Here is an 18801-nt window from a genome sequence, read left to right on the forward strand (position 1 = left end):
CACTGAATACAAGTAGTGAAGGTTTATTGACCAACAGAAAGATCATCAATCTCTATGATATTCAGAGACAGATCAATATTGAAAGAACTTGCACCTTATTGCATCTCTCAGGAACATCTCAGAGTGCTTCACATGCAATGAATTGCTTTGAAGTGCAATAACTGTTGTTATGGAAGCAAATATAGCAGCCATTTTGATCACAGACACATCCTACAAAGTGTCATGAGATGAATAATCAGTTAAACCAAATTTTTTTGTTTTTGCTGGTGTTGGTTGAGGGAAGAATGTTGGCCAGTATGCCAGGAGCAATTCCTGCTCTTCTATCAAATAATGCAATGGGATCTTTAATGTCCACCTAAACCACTGGAATAGGCAGACAGCCTGAGTTTAACATCCTATCGGAAAGATAGCCCCTCTGACAATGAAGCATTTCCTCAGCACTGGATTGAAATATCAGCCTAGATTTTGTACTTAAATCCTGGAATTAGGTTTGAACTAACAACTATCTGACTCAGAGACAAGAGTGTTGCCAACTGAATCAAACGTACTTATAGTAACTTTATTAGTGCTAAGGTTAATAACTACCAGCACACCTCATAAAACAAAACAACTATACGCTATCAGAAACTTGAAAATCACACAGTAGATTTCTATTTCATTATTATCCCAGATCTCATTGTCACTTGTTAAATGTGACAATCACTCATCTTGGTTTAGAAATGCAATCAATTGTGATGTATTTCACTGCAACAAATAAACACAGTTGTATAGAGGTCACATTGCTCTGTGTCAGAGCTAGCACATGAACCAAATGTGCATTAAATAGAGTAATTTCTTTGAGTCAGCATTAATGGAACCATCGCTAACTTTTATGCACATTCCTAAAATTGTTCCTGGGAATAAAAAGGTGTAATGCATGCTGCCACACTAACCTGTGTTAATAGTGGTTTGAGCTGAGAACGAGTAGTTGAAGCATTGCTTCGTGAACTCCCGAGGCTTGATTTTTAATATGATCTCTATCCAGAGATGTGATTGCAGCAGTGGAAGGAATGGGAAGGTGCATAAAGTGGCCAAAAGCAGACAAAACCAACATGTGGAACAATAGGGAACTGGAGACAAATGCATAGAGTGGAAAGCAGAGTACAGAAAAGAACAGGCTGTCCTGATGGGAAAGTACTCCACCTATGTGGGAACCTGTCGCCATGCTTAAGAGAATCCAAACTAAGCTACTACACAGGTAAATTTTACTGTTTGATAATGTGGGGTGCACACAGTCTCCCTACAGGGGCACATACTGCTTCCCCAAGTACAGAAAGCTCTGCTGCAAGTTGGCAAGAGCCAAGGCTTGGGGACCCAAGTGTGTGCAGCAGTATTGCTGGAGTTTAACCAACTAAAATCATGCAGCCTATCAGCACAAAATAACTAGTAAGTTTCTCACTGCCAGAATCATCCTACTCAACAGAACTGGCTCGCTACCTGGAGATGGTGGTGGACAGAATGGTAAGAGGTCTACCCCTCCTGGTTACATTTGGAATCCAGGCTGGCTTCTCCATCTTAAATGGTGTCTTGGACTACGACAGGCCCACCTGGTTCAGGAGTGAGATTACTGAGTCTGCCAAAGATGGGTTCTGAGCTTTTGCCACCAGGCATGACATCTTAGAAGCAAAAGGACCTGAACATTCAGCTTCATACACTGGAAACTTATTTTTAATTTAAATTGAAACCCTGTTCTCCAGAATGATTATTATGCTGCACTAAAATGTGAAGATATCAGATGCTTGAAAAAGACTGATTGCCAATGTTGACTACTTTAAAGAAAAAATCAACATCTTGGTTTGTGTTGTTATTTGGAGAGACTCATAAGTGGCAACTTTCATAGGAGATTTCATGATCTTCCATAAAGAAGAGAAATGAGAGACACAAAATATTTTAGCCCCTGTCATAGAATCATAGAATCATACAGCACAGAAGGAGGCCATTCAGCCGTCGTGCCTGTGCCAGCTCTTTGAAAGTTATCCAATTAATCCACTCCCCTGCCCTTTCCCCGTAGTCCTGCAATTTTTTTTCCCCTTCAAGTATTTATCCAATTCCCTTTTGAAAGTTACCATTGAATCTGCTTCCACCACCCTTTCAGGCAGTGCATTCCAGATCGTAGCAACTAGCTGCATCAAAAAAATTCTCCTCATCTCCCCTCTGGTTCTTTTGCCAATTATCTTAATTCTGGTTACTGAACCTCCTGCCAATGAAAACAATTTCTCCCTAACTACTCTATCAAAACCCCTCATAATTTTGAATACCTCTGTTAAATCTCCCCTTAACCTTCTCTGCTCTAAGGAGAACAATCCCAGCTCCTCTAGTCCCTCATCCCTAGTACCATTCTAATAAATGGAAAGGTGTGATTCCACTAGAAAGAGTACAGAGGAGAGTTACGAGGATGTTGCCAAGACTGGAGAATTTTAGCTATGAGGAAAGATTGGACAGACTGGGGTTGTTTTCTTTGGAACAGAGGCGGCTAAGGGAGATTTAATTGAAGTGTATAAAATTATGAGGGGCCAAGATAGAGTGGATAGGAAGGACCTATTTCTCTTAGCAGAGGGGTCAATAACCAAGGGGCATACATTTAAAGTAATTGGTAAAAGGATTAGAGGGGAGCTGAGGAAAAAAAAATTCACGCAGAGGGAGGTAGTGGTCTGGAACTCACTGCCTGAAAGGGTGGTAGAGGCAGTAACCCTCATTGCATTTAAAAGGTGCTTGGATGTGCACTTGAAGTGCCATAACCTACAAGGCTACAGACCAAGAGCTGGAAAATGGCATTAGGCATGATAGCTCTGTTTCGGACGGCAGAGACACAATGGGCCGAATGACCTCCTTCTGTGCTGTAAATTTCTATGATTCTATTCTAAATCTCCTCTGCACCCAATCCAAGGCCTTGACAACCTTCTTAAAATGTGGTGCCCAGAATTGAACACAATAATCCAGCTAAGTTCTAACTAGTGATTTATAAAGGTTTAGCATAACTTGCTTCCTTATGTACTCTATGCCTCTATTTATAAAGCCAAGGATCCCGTATGCTTTTTTAACAGCCTAATCAACTCTTCCTGCCGCCTTCAAAGATTTGTGTACATAAACCTCCAAGTCTCTATGTTCGTGCATACCCTTTAAAATTGTACCATTTAGTTTATATTGCCTCTCCTCATTCTTCCTTTCGAAATGCATCACTTCACATCTCTGCATTAAATTTCATCTGCCATGTGTCTGTCCATTTCAGCAGTCTGTCTATGTCCTCCTGAAGTCTGTTACTATCGTTCTCACTGTTTACTGCATTTCCGAGTTTTGTGTCATCTGTAAACTTTGAAATTATGCACTTTATACCCAAGTCCAGGTAATTAATATATATCAAAAAGTGCCATGGTCTTAATACTGAACCCCGGGGGACACCACTGTATACTTCCCTCCAGTCTGAAAATTTCCTTGGGTTCTCCCAATCTCCCACTATAACTTTAGCAGAACCCCCATAGAAGTGATATTAACTGCCTTTTTTAGCCAGTCACACTCTTTCTCCAGAAGAGTTACAATGGGACATTGGGAGAATATCACAGAAATTCCAGGCACAGATAGGATAGAACAAGAACCTTCTTTGTCTGTTTAACTCAGTACCACACCATGCATCTGTTTATAAATGCAGTCCTAGTAATAACCTAGTCTTCTATGCTTGATAAACGGCAAGCACTTGTTATCCAAGTCAATGATCAGTTTTCAATGATAGTCGTACCGCAATTTATTAATCTCAATCTAATTTGAATGTACTTAAGAATAGTAAGTAATTTAAAAGTAATGAGCTCCTCCAATGGATCAATAGGTAAATGAACCAACCCATGTGGTATTGAACCATGCAGACCAGGAAGGTTCGAAAACGTAATCCTTGGTGTATAATTATTTCACTGATTTCATCCAGGGTGGTAGGAAAGGTGAAATGATTGTCCCAAGTATCCCTGGACTAGGGAAGGGAACAATCAGCCCGGCCAACCCAGCCCTAACTGTCTCCTTTTCACGTCCAGTCCCTCTACACCTCCATCCCCCGCCAGAACGGCGTACGAGCCCACCATTTCTTCCTAGAACAGAGGTCCGACCAGTCCCCATCCCCCAGCACCCTCCTTTGCCTGGCTGAACTTGTTCTTGCATTGAACAACTTCTCCTTTGACTCCACTCACTTCCTCCAAATAAAAGGTGTCACTATGGGAACATGTATGGGTTCTAGCTATGCCTGCCATTCTGTGGGGATACGTGGAACATTCTTTGTTCTAGTCCTACTCAAGTCCCCTCCCTCACCTCTTTTTCCGGTACATTGATGACTGTATTGGTGCAATTTTCTGCTGTTGCCCCAAACTGGAAAATTTCATCAACTTTGCTTCCAATTTCCATCCTTCCCTCGTCTTCACATGGTCCATCTCCGAATTTTCCCTTCCCTCCCTCGACTTCTCTATCTCCATTTCTGGGAATAGGCTGTCAACCAATATCTATTATAAGCCCACCGACTCCCACGGCTACCTTTATTACACTTCCTCTCAACCTACTTCCTGTAAGGACTCTATTCCATTCTCCCAGTTTCTCCGTCTCCGTCGCATCTGTTCTGACGATGCCACCTTCCACACCAGTACTTCCGATATGTCTTCCTTCTTCCTCAACCAAGGATTCCCCTCAACTGTGGTTGACAGGGCCTCGACCGTATCCGTACCATTTCCCATACTTCTGCCCTCACCCCTTCCCCTCCCTCCCACAGCCACGATAAGGTCCCTATTGTCCTCACCTTCCACCCCATCAGCCTGCACATACAACAGATCATCCTCCGCCATTTCTGCCACCTCCAGCGCGATACCATCACCAAACACATCTTCCATCACCCCCCAAAACCCACTCCCCTTCCCACAGCACCTTCCCATGCAAGCGCAGGAGATGCAACACCTGACCTTTCACCTCCTCCCTTCTCACCGTCCAGGGCTCCAAACATTCCTTCCAGCTGAAACACTGATTTACTTGTACTTCTTTCAATTTAGTATACTGTATTCACTGCTCACGATGCGGTCTCCTCTACAATAGGGAGACCAAACGCAGACTGGTTGATTGCTTTGCTGAACTCTTCCGTTCAGTCCGCAAGCGTGACCCTTGCCTAACGGTCGCTTGCCATTTTAATTCTCAGTCCCACTCCCACTCTGACCTCTCTGTCTCAGCCTCCTACACTGTTTCAATGAAGCACAACAGAAGCTCGATGAACAGCACCTCATCTTTCAATTAGGCACTTTACAACCTTCTGGACTCAACAATGATATCAATAGCTATTAAACCTTTAACTTCTTCCAGTTCTGATGAGAGGTCATCGACCTGAAACATTAACTCTGTTTCTTTCTCCACAGTTGCTGCCTGACTTGCTGAGTATTTCCAGCATTTTATTTTTAAATCAGCCTGCGGTCATGCTCCTGATCACTATCCACTGACCGCTACTGGAAAATGCAAGTGTGTAGGTTTTAGACAGGACCAGATTTGGCTGTGTTGCCCCTTATGGTTAAATAGTCCGCCAACACTCATTGTCCAGGCTCACGCAAGAAAAATGACCAGTTTGGTGACGTTTTGGAGGGCACCGTGTATATATGGAAACATAATTCTTGTGTGGCAGTACTTTTGGAATAGGAGGGTTAAAAGAGAGAGATAAATTGAAAATAAATGTAAATGTGAACTAAATTGGCATTAACTATTAGAGTTTCTCATCTCCAATATAGTAGCCACAGGACGAATGTCTGTAATGAGTCTACTCTTAATTCATAGTCGCTTAATTCAAATTTTCTTTAGCATTAAATTCCCATTTTGCTGTGTCGTTTACTTTACTTAATTCAAATTATTGCATAATTCAATTTTGTTAGTGCTTTTAATAGTCAAGAGTGGAGTGTATTATGTTTGAAGTTAATTTAGCATTTACACTTTTATAAAAAAAACTCTCATGAGGCATTTATCGTCAAAATAAAAGATCCAGTTACTCATCAAATTCCTAAATAAATGAACTGTTCCAGGAGGAAATGACGCGAGAGGGAATGAGAGGTGCGTGTGTTTGAATTAGAAGGAGCAGTAGGGGCTAGGCGGAGATTATTAGATATTCAGAGCACGTTGCTGCCTGGTGCTGCAGGGAGTGGGGTTTTACACTGACACAGAGGGTCAGTGCAGCGCAGACACCATGGCAGAAACCTCAGAAAAAGTGCCCATAGCCCTGGCAGGACCAGCTGACGTGGAGCAATGCCTGCCGCCTGTAAGTACTTTGGAGAAAAAAACTCAAAAGTCCCATTTACTGGCACTTTTAGAATATCATTTTAGACCAATCTCTATACAAACTTTCAAAGATAGAGTCTAGAAATTTTAAATCACGTCAACCCTTCTTAAGCGTTTCTTCAATCATGAGAAAATGGATTGATTAGTGACTGCAACCCATTTTTTTTTGTTTTTTTATATTGCAAGAAGGTGTGTATTTTAAAATTCTTCCAAAGGCCAGGATTTCAAAGTGGTTGACTGTGCAGGAACCGAAGTGGCAACTCTGGAAATCGGTACAAGTGGCAATAACATACTGCATCATTTTATCCAGCAGACATCATTCAGTTGTGCGGCGTTAGGCACAATATAAGTTCCTCCAGAAACTTTTTTAGACGTCAGTTTCTTTCTAATGGTCAATTTCCAATTAAACCTACTTTTCAAAGTTAAAGTTTATGATCTCACTATATACGAGCTGTGTAGCGGTGCGGGCGTGTTTGCTCTGTGTTTAATATGTTATATGTACCTTTGTTTTGTGATCACTATCGTTTAAGAGTTGCTTTCTGTCTGTTTTGAAGGCTTACGCCGTGGCCGTCAAACCCTCCAGCAGCGGCCGCCTGCTGAAGATCGGCGCCGTGGTTCTCATCACCGGCGCTGCTCTGCTTGTCCTCGGAGCTATTGGGGCTTTTTACTTCTGGAAGATCAATGACAAAAATGTAAGCAACGCATCCCCACTACTTTTTTAAATTATCCCCCCCGCCCCAAAAAAAATGGAAGATAGGAAGCAGACGGTTAACTAGGTCAAAGCCTATAGGAGCTGTGATCGCGATCAGGCTTCTGTGAAAGTTTGATGGTCTCTTGGCTGCACTAGGACCGGCTGGTGTGGCACCTTTTACTCATTTAACAGAATCGCCTCCCTATGCAGATATCTGCCTACCGCAGGACTACATTCCTTCTTACTCTGGAGAATTGTGCAGTGTCGTACCAGAATCGCAGTTGTACTGTCTTAACTGCTCCGTTACTTTTGCGAAAATAAATTGGATGGTTAGAAGTTCTGGCAATAACTCGGGCTAGACTTAACAGTGATGTACAGATGGTGGAGAATGTCAGTCAACATTTGACCATAGCTGTGTAGTTAGAAATGTGAAGGGTTGAAATGTTTTTTAAAATGAAATGATCAAGAAATTGAATCCAACTGATGTTCAAGGAGTACTGTGTGTAGGGATTGAGAAAAGAAAACAGTGCCTTCTCCTCCTGCACCCCCTCCCATTTGTAACTAACAGTTAGGTAAAGTTTTGGAGCATATCTCTGCCCAAACCAGCCTCCAAGTCAAAGTTGATGGTTATTTTGCAATGAACTAATATTAGGGTAGGATGACTCGCCGATGTTTACACTTGGTCATTCAAGATAAATGTGAATTTTCAATAGCCAGTAAAAAGGCTCTTTGGAGCCAAGGCTGCCGTTTCTCCTAGTGAGGAATCTAGGAATCCAGTTTAGGACAAGGCCGTCCTTATGTGTGGAATTCCATCGATGAGAGAAGGCTGCTCTGTTGGCACTGCAAGAAGAAACTACCTGTCAGGATTTTCCACTGGGTGTGAGGTGATCAGTCATGATTTCTTCAGAGCAGCCATTTTCTATTCTTGGCAAAATACATGTTAATTAAACCAAACAACTGAGCATATGCCTTCTAGGCCACAGGTTACAAAGTCTGGAAAGCCAAGGAAGTGGAAATGGAGGGGAATTGGATCTTGTCCCACTTTTCAAACTGCCATGGCAGGATTTGAACTCACATTCACGTGAGATTATTAGACCAGGTTTCTGGATTGTTGATATGAAAATAGTCTAATAGTGTTTAGTCCTGTTTATAACTGACACCGTATTACTGTGAAGTCTTGTCACAATGTTTGCATCATCAGACTTCTTGGGACAAAAAGCAGGAGGCAACAAAAGAGAGGAAATAGGTTTGAGGGAAAACCAGTTTGAGGGTGATTTTCAACTGCCGCCTGCCCCATTTATGCTGGAAAGTGAAGCGGCTGCCAGTTGAAATTTGAAAAAAGATTGGTTGCCCAAGGCCAACCGACAAAATTTCCAGTCGAGCGTCAAAATGGGCGGCTAGCCCACCCCCCTGAAATAGATAGGAGCCTTATTAAAATATTTAAATCAGCTTCCTATGCCAGTTGTAGGACCCCAAAGCCATTTTCGTGCCCACTGTGTGAGCCTGCGTTGCGCACGCTCTGTCTATTGGTACCAGGTTCGGGCCTCTCACTGGAGCCATCTGGTAGGCATAGTGTCTGTCTCGCCCACTGCCTGCCTGATCTGTGCTCTAGTTGAAAATCATCCCCAAGTCTTTTCCCCCTTCATGCTTCATGCTATTTTTCAGGTTCGTTTGTTCCTTTGCTTAATTCCTATTTCCTCTCTTTTGTTGCCTCCTGCTTTTTGTCCCAAGAAGTCTGATGATGCAAACATTGTGACAAGACTTCACAGTAATATGGTGTCAGTTATAAACAGGACTAAACACTATTAGACTATTTTCATATTAACAATCCAGAGACCTGGACTAATAATCTCACATGAATGTGAGTTCAAATCCTGCCATGGCACTTTGAAAATTTGAATTGGGTTTTAGAAAATCTGGAAATAAAATGTTGGTATCAGTAAAAGTGACCATGAAGCTGCCAGATTATCAGAAAAAAACCAACTGGTTCACTAATGTCCTTTAGGGAAGGAAACCTGCCATCTTTACCCAGTCTGGCCTGTATGTGACTCCAGCCCCACACCATCGCGGTTAACTTGTTGTGGCCCAGCAAGCCAGTCAGTTGTATCAAACTGCTAACAGTGGTTCAAGAAGAAGGCCCATCACTACCTTCTCAGGGCAGCTAGGGATGGGCAATAAATGCCAGCCTTGGCAGCAACGTCCACATCCTGAGAATTAATTTTTAAAAAATACAAAGTCTTATTCATGGTGATGATGGTAATTATTTTACAAGCATTAGAACTTATAGGAAAAGGCTATTTGGCCCAACAAGCCTGATTCTTTTCCAGAGATTTGTCCCACTTTCTCATCGTATTCCTCAGCTCCTTCTCTCTACACAAACACACCCAATTGTCTATTATACCCCTTTATATTGTCTGCTGCAATGGCTTTCTTTGGTAACTCATCCCAGAACTCTCATACTGTTTGGATGTAAAAGTTCAATCTGACTTTGCTTCTTATTCCCAACTTCCTCATTTCAATTTGTTTTCAAATATGCACATAAAGAATTTTAATTGTCTTACTTTGCTACCATAAATAAACTTTGATGGCACAAATATTCATGGGGTAACCCAATGTACCATATTATCCACTAATATGCATGAGCTAAATTAGAATTTTATTTCAGTAATGATAACTTTAGTAAGAATACATTTGATGAGCAAAATTTGTGAATTATTTCTAAATACAAGCATCATGGCTTGATCTAGGTTACTGGTGTGATTAGATTGTCTTCGCATCCTAATGTAAATTATCTAGTGTAAAATAATAGTTCAACAGTATTCTCAATTTGAGAGCAGTTGGGAAATATTTTTTTAATACTAATTTAGTCACAAAGTTTCTAACCTCAGACCTACCTCATTTTTCAACAGTTGTGCAACAATTATGTAATATGTAAACACAGAGAAAAATGTAAAAGTAAGATTGTAATGGCAGGCTTAAGTAAATATTTATTTCAATTTGAAGAATGGCATCTATCAGCTGACTTTCACCCAGCAAAATTCCAAGTTCAACCATTAGTGTTTGAAATTATTATTAAGATAAATATACCTTTAGACTCTGATATAATGCTAAAAATGATCTTCCTCTCCATCCAAATTAATATGAAAAAAGCTCATTGCTGTCACTAGGTCTGTCATCTTGGAGCCATACCAGTGCAGCAACAATGCAGCTGCATCTGTTCATCCCTGGCCTCCGCTAGTTGATTCAACTCATCACTGGAACTGTTATTGTAGTTGACACAGGAATTTTGAAAGAACTGAGGGAACAACTAAAGCAAATAGATTAGGGGAGGTTGTACAACCACACTTCAGTATAAGACCAATAAGACCTTTAAAGGCAGAATTCTGAGCATGCAGGATAAATATATTCCCCAAACCAGCAAACTGAGACTAAACACACAAAACTGGATCAGCAAACAAATTAAAATTGAGAAAAAGAGGAAATTGGTATGTACAAATTGCACAGAGAGAAAGCAGGAGTTTATTGGGATAGATACAAGAAATTGCAGAGAAGGTGATCAGAGAGAATTGAGGGGGTGGGGGGAGTATAGCAGCTGAAGCTAAGCATAACCGTTAAAAAATATATATTTCCGTACCATAACAGCATGAGTGTAGTCAAAGAAGAGAAAACCATAAAAGATGCAATCGGCTTCAAACTCAGAATGAGTACAAATACTAAATATTCTGAATGACTGCTCCCTCTAAATATTCACAAAACATAACATGAGCAACATCCCCTCTCCAAAGATAACCCAAGTAAAATCAAGGACTTTTTACAAATGTCCTAGCCCTAGAAGGCTAACTGGGCTCAAAACAAATAAATTCCCAGGGATGGATGGTATTTATCAGGGAGTGCTGAAAGAAACAGGGAAAGAGATTTGTGAAGCACTGACAGTCATTATGAGGGAGTTATTGGACACTGGGAAGGTACTAGGAGAACAGAAATAAGCTAATGTGGTTCCCATATTGAAAACCTGGTATCAAAACAGACACAGACAACTAGAAACCCATTCACCTTCCAACCCCATGTAAAATAATGGAATTGATTATCAGTAATATACTTGAGAATCATCTGTAGAAGAATAATCTACTTAACAGCAGTCGGCATAGATTCAGAAGTGGAAGATTCTGCCTGACCAGTCTCCCCAACTTCTTTGAGGAAGTAACAACTCAAGTGGACTGTGGTGAGCGCTATGGCATGTTGCACCTCGACTTTCAAAAGGCTTTTGATAAAGTTCCACACGGGAGGCTACTAATTAGACTCAAAGCTGTGGGGATTCAGAGTATGGATAAGGAACTGGTTGAAGGGAAGGTAACAATGAGTACTCATTAGTGGGGAGGAGGGGGAGTACTGAGTTGGGTGCTGGGACCACTACTTTTTAAAATTTACATAAATGACCTGGATTCAGAAACTTAAATGCAAAGTAGTCAAATTTACAGATGATATGAAACTAGGAATGGCAGGGGGATTGGAGGAGGCCACTCAGAAATGACAGAATGAGTTGGACAAGATATGTAAGTGGGCAGATCAATGGGAGGGACAAATATAAAGTGCTACATATAGGAAGAAAAAATAGATGACACACTTACTCCTTGAATAGTGATAAAATAGCTAAGGATGAAATTGAAAGCAACCTAGGTGTTTTAGTAGATTCAACACAGTAATCAAAAGATCTAATAAGATATTGAACTACAAAGCCAAAATGGTAGACTATCAGTTAGAGGAGTAACAATCAAACTTAATAGTCTTATTGTGCTGTAGTCAGACTTCATCTTGAATATTGCATTCAGTTCTAGTCACCAAGGAACAAGAGAGATACTCTAGTGCTGGAGGCAATATTAACAAGAGCCACGAGGCTGGTCCCCAGTGTCAAGTTATGAGGAATTATTGGAGAAAGTTGGACTTTTCAGCCTGGAAAGACGGTGCCTGAGAGGTGATCGTATAAGATTGTTAACTGTATAGGAAAAGTTAACCCAGAATGTTACTTTAAATTAAATTCCAAAGAGTAGAACTGAGGGTTTATGCTAGAGGGGGTAGTTTTAAGACATATCAGGAAATTCTTCATCATACAAAGAGGTAGATCTTGACTTTGTGCAATAGTGACCTTCATGGAAATTAAAATCGGGGAAGATGTATTACGGGCTGCCGATTCGCTATTACCCATTTTACACTATCGCACAAAGTCAATATCTACCCCAAAGAGTGGTAAACATGTGGAATAAACTTCCAGATAGAATAGTGCACGCAATAACCCTGGAATCATTTAAGAAACAATTGGATTGTTCACTGGGGTGACATTAGGATCTCTCTGGATAGATGAATCAAGATGGGGGTGAATGGCCTTGCTGACCTGTAATTACTTTGTGACACCCTTGAAGCACACTTTTAATTGGATGCGAGCCATGCTAAATTCTCTAACTATAAAAATGTTTTGAAAGGAATTAAAATAGTAAGAGGGAAATATTCACATTAAATGAATGTTTAAAAATAAAATCAAGTATCCTGCCTTGTTTCTTTAATCTGGATAATTGCTTAGAGAACAGTTGTGAGTTTGAATCCTTGTACAGCACTAACATTTTGATGTAAGTGAGGAATAATCCAAATCCAGTGTGGTTTCATTAGCTGATACATTTTGCTTCACTTTCTGAATGTGCTACTATCTCATTTGGTGTATGTGATATTTCCTTTACAAAACCAGGGTGTCAGTGTTCTTAAGTAAAATTAGACTATTTTCCAAGGACACTGCACCACCTCTGGCACACACCCACACATTCTTCGGTGCAAATAGCCATTTTCTGAGATGCTGTGTTTAGAGAAATTGAAGCAGGCAGCCATGCCAACATCTGCTACTTTATCTGAGAAATTGTACAGTTCAGGAACCATTTGTACAAATGATGGCTTCAGATGAACAGCAATGAATCAATGCGGTTGGATAATATAGCACACAGAGAAAGGAATTAATTACATTAATTTTTGCTCCACCAACGTTGCTGATGTATTAAACCTGAGGCCATTCAGTTGGCAGCTTAACAAGTGGTAAAAAATATTCAAGCCTAGCTAATCTAGCTATCTGATGAGTGATACCTTATATAATACATCGTCCATTGTATATATTCCTTTCTCTGTGTCAGTATGACAGTTAAATGGTTAGCCTTTATCCTTCATTGTATTAAAAGATACTTTACATTGTAGGGCCTCCTTAATTTGTTTAGCAAAGTCCAATTTTTACTTATTAACTTACTAAAGAAATGCAACTGTTAGGGATCTGGCTTTGTGTCTGTCATTTCCCCACACAGATAGTTCTTGATCTTGACCACAAAGGGAGCTATGGAGTGGATGCAAGGCTTTTCTGCTTAGGTAGGGGAGGAGACTAAGGGTGACCCTTAGTCTGAAACTAAGCGTGACCCTTAGTCTCAGCAGCACTTGTGCATCTGTTAGTAGCTGGTTTAAGAGTAGTTTTGGGAGAGATCTGAGAGCAAGTTGCCATACTGTTGTCTCAGTCAGGAAATTATGGAGTGGATTTTCCTCTTTAGCACTTGTGTGTAAACCAATGACTAGCTGAAGTGTATAGAGGAAAATCAGAGCGAACTCTGCTATAGGGACCAGGGCCTAAATGGCCATGCAGCAAATTGGGAGATTTCCTGAGTGCCCCCGTGAGTGGTTCCGTGGCGTTGTATTATCAGTTCCCCCCTTTTTCTGAAGAATCCAGCGCCCTATCAGGAGAAGCCATTCCATCCCTGATAGGGACACAATCTGGCCTGCCTGATTTTCCTCAACTGCTAAAGAGGAAATTCTGCCTCTTTTTTTCCTCATCTTTTTCCAAATGTAGAAAAGCATGGCTGTCTTATACAAAATAGTAAACCTAAATTTGGAGTTCGACCATTTACTGATAGTAGTAATAATAATACTGTTGGTTTGATTACAGGTGTACAATATGCATTATAGCATGAGCATCAATGGAAAGGTAAAGGATGGATCACTGGAAATTGATACTGAAAACAACCTTGAGACTTTCAGAACTGGAAGTGGCAGTGAAGAGGCAGTGGAAGTTCATGATTTTCAGACTGTAAGTCAAACTATCTTAGTTCTTGAGAAGAGCAGCCTGTTATTAGTTACCTTCCAGTTCCTGGCTTATTCACAAGTATATTGTTTCAAAGTGAATTAACCTTATTTACTTTTGATTGAAACCATTTTCACAATCAGCCCACATTTGAATTTGATCAGCACACTGCCAGCGCTCAAGAGGCAGTTTGGCGATTGGGGAGCCAAGCCAGAAGCCAAACTTTAAAGGAGGGATGGGTGATCCAGGAGGGTTGAGGGAGAGGAGCGAGAGGAGGTGTCACTGAACAGCCAGCAGCCGGTGACCAGATTTGGTCTTGGGTGGCCAGTGGGCTGTATTTTTTTTTTTAATTCACCTGCCTACTGCACGTTTTTCAGTGTGAACAGGGCTAAATGAAAATTGGCCTCCTGTGATTCTATGTAAAACAATTGTATACCTGTTTCCTGATTATATGGGAATTAACACCTTTATAAGATCAGTCAGGGTGTACTCAGTTTGTATCTTTCAGACTGTCAGTATAAAGTGTACTACAAAGAAACAAATAGATCCTGATTAAAAAGAAAAGAAAGAACTTACATTTACATAGCGCTTTTCATGACCTCAGTCCCAAAGTGCTTTACAGCCAATGAAGTACTTTTGAAGTGTGGTCACTATTGGAATGCATGAAATGGTACAGTTAATTTGCACACATCAAGGTCCCACGAACAGCAATGTAATGGCCAGATAATCTGATTTAGTGACTTTGGTTGAAGGATAAATATTGGCCAGGACACCAGGGAGAACCAACCCGCACTTCTTCAAAATAGTGCCATAGGGTCTTTTACATCCACCTGAGAGGGCAGACAGGGTTTAACATCTCGTCTAAAGGACAGCACCTCTGACAGTACTGCACTCCCTCAGTACTGTACTGTAGTCAGCCTAGATTATATGCTCAAGTCTGCTGGAGTGGGGCTTGAACCCAAGATCTTCTGACGCATAGGCGGGAGCACTACCAACTGAGCCACGGCTATTTATTCAAGAAAAACGTAGGAACAAAATTAACCAATTGTAAATGTAGCATTTTTGTTGCACTTGTTTTGTGGCACATTTCAGTGCACCTTGAGAGGAACTACAGATATGGATTGTTTAACAGTAGCTAATTTCTATGTTACAGGGAGTTACAGGAATTCACTTTGCTGGAGGAGAGAAGTGCTACATCAAATCCCAAGCTAAAGCACACCTGCCGGATATCGAGAACCTGAAAACAGAAGCGGTTTCTTTTGAGCTTGTAGGTGTTAAGTGGATTTTAATTTCTGGTGGTTTTAGAACAGCAAAACCTAGGTAGCATAATCTTTAAATGGAGAAAGTTAATGTACTAGTGCTATTCGGAGCTGGAGTTTCTAGCATCCTTTCGCTGAGTGGCTGCATAATTTGCAGGCCCCTCGATTTCTCCAGACCTCATAGCCATGTCAATCAACAGGAGATGCAGTTTGCTGCAGGGCAAGATTTTCCCCTTGAGTGTGACATTTAGATTCGGCAGGGGAATCTGGCCTAGTTGCCCAGATACTGGGAAATTCATACGCTTGGAAGGCTGCGGAAAAGATTCTGAAGTCTATTCACCTACTGTCCCAGTGGGAAGGCAAGCTAAACCAAAGATCTGTGTGCACAAATAAATGGGTTGAACTCGCGTAGCGCAACTAAAATAAACAAGTTCATGCCTCTGCTAAAATAGATGGAATTACTAGAGACATATAGAGGAAATTCAAGTCAGGACTCTTTAATATTTGTCATGTGCTTATTAAAAACAGAACAATTTGCATGTGCCAGCCTAGCAGTGAGTCTATTCTAGGTGAGCAGCCAAGATACATTATACCCCCTTCCCTGTCTACTATTAGTAGCCCTGGCCCACCTGAGCTAATTAGTAGAATTACTGATATGCAAATTAGATTCAGTTGAGGCAGGGAGAGGTGGCATCTTAAATAATATCTGGAACAGGTCAGAAAATTGAAATAATGTGAACTCCAACATGTATTAATGTTGAGAATGTGATGTTTAATTAAACTTTAATTTTTGACCACCTAATATTTGACAGCTAGGGTTTTCGGACCAAAATTGAATTTGAGGGGCTATGTTCAATTAAAATTTTAATTAAAAATTTAATGTGATTTTTTTTTAAACTGACATGTTTTAAAGAAGCGTAGTTGTGAGTTCCTGGCCTGTGGAATCTCTGATATGCAGCATCATAACTTATCATTGATAGTATATTAAATTGCTATGTACAGCCAAAATAATCGCTGTTTAGTACCTTAAGAAACAGGAAAACGGGTGCCTAACTCCTTTAAATCATCAGGTAGAAATTGCATCAAACAGTGTTGACATTTGTTGGAGAAAGGCAAATGGCCCACTTCATGGAGCAGGACAAAGCTCTAATTGTAATGGGGCCAGTGGTCAAGAGGATGTCCATATTTGGTATGGGGCCCCATGTGGCCAATTCATGTATCAAAAGGACTGGTTGTGTTAAACTGCCAGTCAATCTGCAAAAATAAGAGGAGCGTGACAGAAAGTGAAAAAGAGATTTTGCAACAAAGGACATAAAGAAAAAAGACTGCATTTAACCACCAGATAAGCAAAGCAACAAAAGGAGAATCCTAGCAGCTAAGGACACCATCAGAAGCAGAGAAGAATGTGTCACAGATCTTCTGCCTTGAATTCACAGAAGAAGTGAAAAGGGCAGAAGATATGGGTTGCAACAGTGACTTTGGTAAGGATCTCTCCTCTTTGTTATCCCTTCAAGAACATATAACCCAATTGAGAAATTAGAAAGTGAAACCATACCAATGCTGAATTCATGTTCAAAGTCATGCAGCAATAGTTTGTCAATCATACATTAACTGTATTGCCATGTTACCACAAAAGAATTGTGAAACACTGTTAGCATGTATCCTTCCTCTCTCTACAGATGACCCTGGGCTATCTAACGCCCAAGAATATGAACTACAACACATTGCGCCATAGCAAATGGAGGTGCTACTTTAGGCAGCATCAAATGAGATTGAGGCACCCAAACTAATATGATACTCTTACCATTATATTAGTATCATCCATCACTGAGGATGTAATGTATCCACTAGTCAAAGGCAAATTGGAATGATCATTTCAAGGTCGTAGGCATTGCAAGACTGAGATGCCGACAGAAGAGTAGGTGAGTATGGAGTTCAGCAGGTTGGTCATTCAGAGTTTTAGCGCAACAGGATATCCCTAGTCACCTTCATAGCTCAAATAATGAGAGGTTGAGAAGATAAAGTGAGGGAAAGATTCCTCCCCAATATACGTTCTGTGCTGGGCCAATGCATTCCATCCATAGAGGAAATTTTATCCAATGTAGGTGAACCAGTTGAAGGTTGTGGACGCATAGGAGTGTTCAATCAAAGTCATCTGACTGTCACCATATTTGATGTGGGGTCAATTCTCCAATTGCTCTCCAGTCTGAATGGGAGACCTTGACAAAAGGTTGCAATTGACAATGACAAATGGTTTGGAAAATATTAGAGAAAAAGTGTACTCTACAAAAACTGATGGGTTTATATGGCTTGTAAAATGTCCAACAGATTACACTTGGCCAAAAAGCTAGTAGCTTAGGGTAGTTGCATAGCATCTGAGACCTAGGATTGGGACAGAACAGCCTGGAGGTTGGGACACCAGTTGACAGTCAGACCATAATGCTGAATAGTCCAAGTCAAATATGTGTACTCAGACATTGCACCCTTCTCGACAACTGTTCAAGACATTCCACACCAAATTCATCAATATCAGGGAGTACAGCCACTATTCCAACATCCCGAGTTGGACATACCTAGTTGGATGCGATACAGTTCACCAGTGATACTGTCTCCTACAAGGGGGGGTAGAAGGAGCACAATAATAACTTTCGAAAAGGAATTGGGTAGATACTTGAATTGGATAGTTTTTTCAAAGACCTGGCACAGGCACGATGAGCCAAATGGCCTCCTTCTGTGCTGTATCATTCTACGATTCTAATTAAAAATAACTGAATATTCAGTGAAAAGACTTTAATGGGACTCATGGGGAAAGCAAACAAAAATCTACACGAACTGCATACAATTACAATGATTATGGCAACATGAATTATTATGACTGATTCCTGGGATGGCAGGACTGTCGTACGAGGAGGGATTGGGTCAACTCGGCCTGTATTCACTCGAGTTTAGAACAATTCTGACAGGGCTAGACAGACTGGATGCAGGGAGGATGTTTCCCCTGGCTGGGGGGGGTCCAGAAAGAGGGGTCACAGTCTCAGGATACGGGGTAGGACATTTAAGACTGAGATGAGGAGAAATTTCTTCACTCAGAGGGTGGTGAACCTGTGGAATTCTCTACCACAGAAGGCTGTGGAGACCAAGGGGAGAGAGCAGGAATATGGTATTGAGATAGAGGATCAGCCATGATCATATTGAATGGCGGAGCAGGCTTGAAGGGCCGAATGGCCTACTCCTGCTCCTATTTTCTATGTTTCTATGGAACAGCATATCTAGTTCCGTAGCACGTGAGGATATATTCAGTAGATTTAGTAGCTTGGGCACTGCCACATTTCAGTATTATTCTTTGTGGAAAGGATTGTTGTGTTTAGGTGTGTTTTAAAAGAGAGGCTGCAGGCATTTTGTATTGAAGCCAGACAGGCTGGTTTGTGGAATTCACA

At 41.0% G+C, this 18801-nt stretch overlaps 1 protein-coding gene across 1 annotated transcript in view; it reads left to right on the top strand.

The window, feature by feature from the left end:
- Nucleotides 1-6115: 6115 nt before the first annotated feature.
- The window catches only part of cnmd (chondromodulin), a 36868-nt gene continuing 24182 nt past the window's right edge, over nt 6116-18801 (top strand). The window contains exons 1-4 of the mRNA XM_067985473.1: nt 6116-6295; nt 6870-7007; nt 13971-14111; nt 15259-15372. Of these exons, the coding sequence (XP_067841574.1) occupies nt 6224-6295; nt 6870-7007; nt 13971-14111; nt 15259-15372 (465 nt within the window). The 5' untranslated portion in view covers nt 6116-6223. The remainder of the gene's footprint in view (nt 6296-6869; nt 7008-13970; nt 14112-15258; nt 15373-18801) is intronic.

This window comes from Heptranchias perlo, chromosome 6, assembly GCF_035084215.1.
Source record: "Heptranchias perlo isolate sHepPer1 chromosome 6, sHepPer1.hap1, whole genome shotgun sequence".
In the NCBI taxonomy this organism is placed as follows: domain Eukaryota; kingdom Metazoa; phylum Chordata; class Chondrichthyes; order Hexanchiformes; family Hexanchidae; genus Heptranchias; species Heptranchias perlo.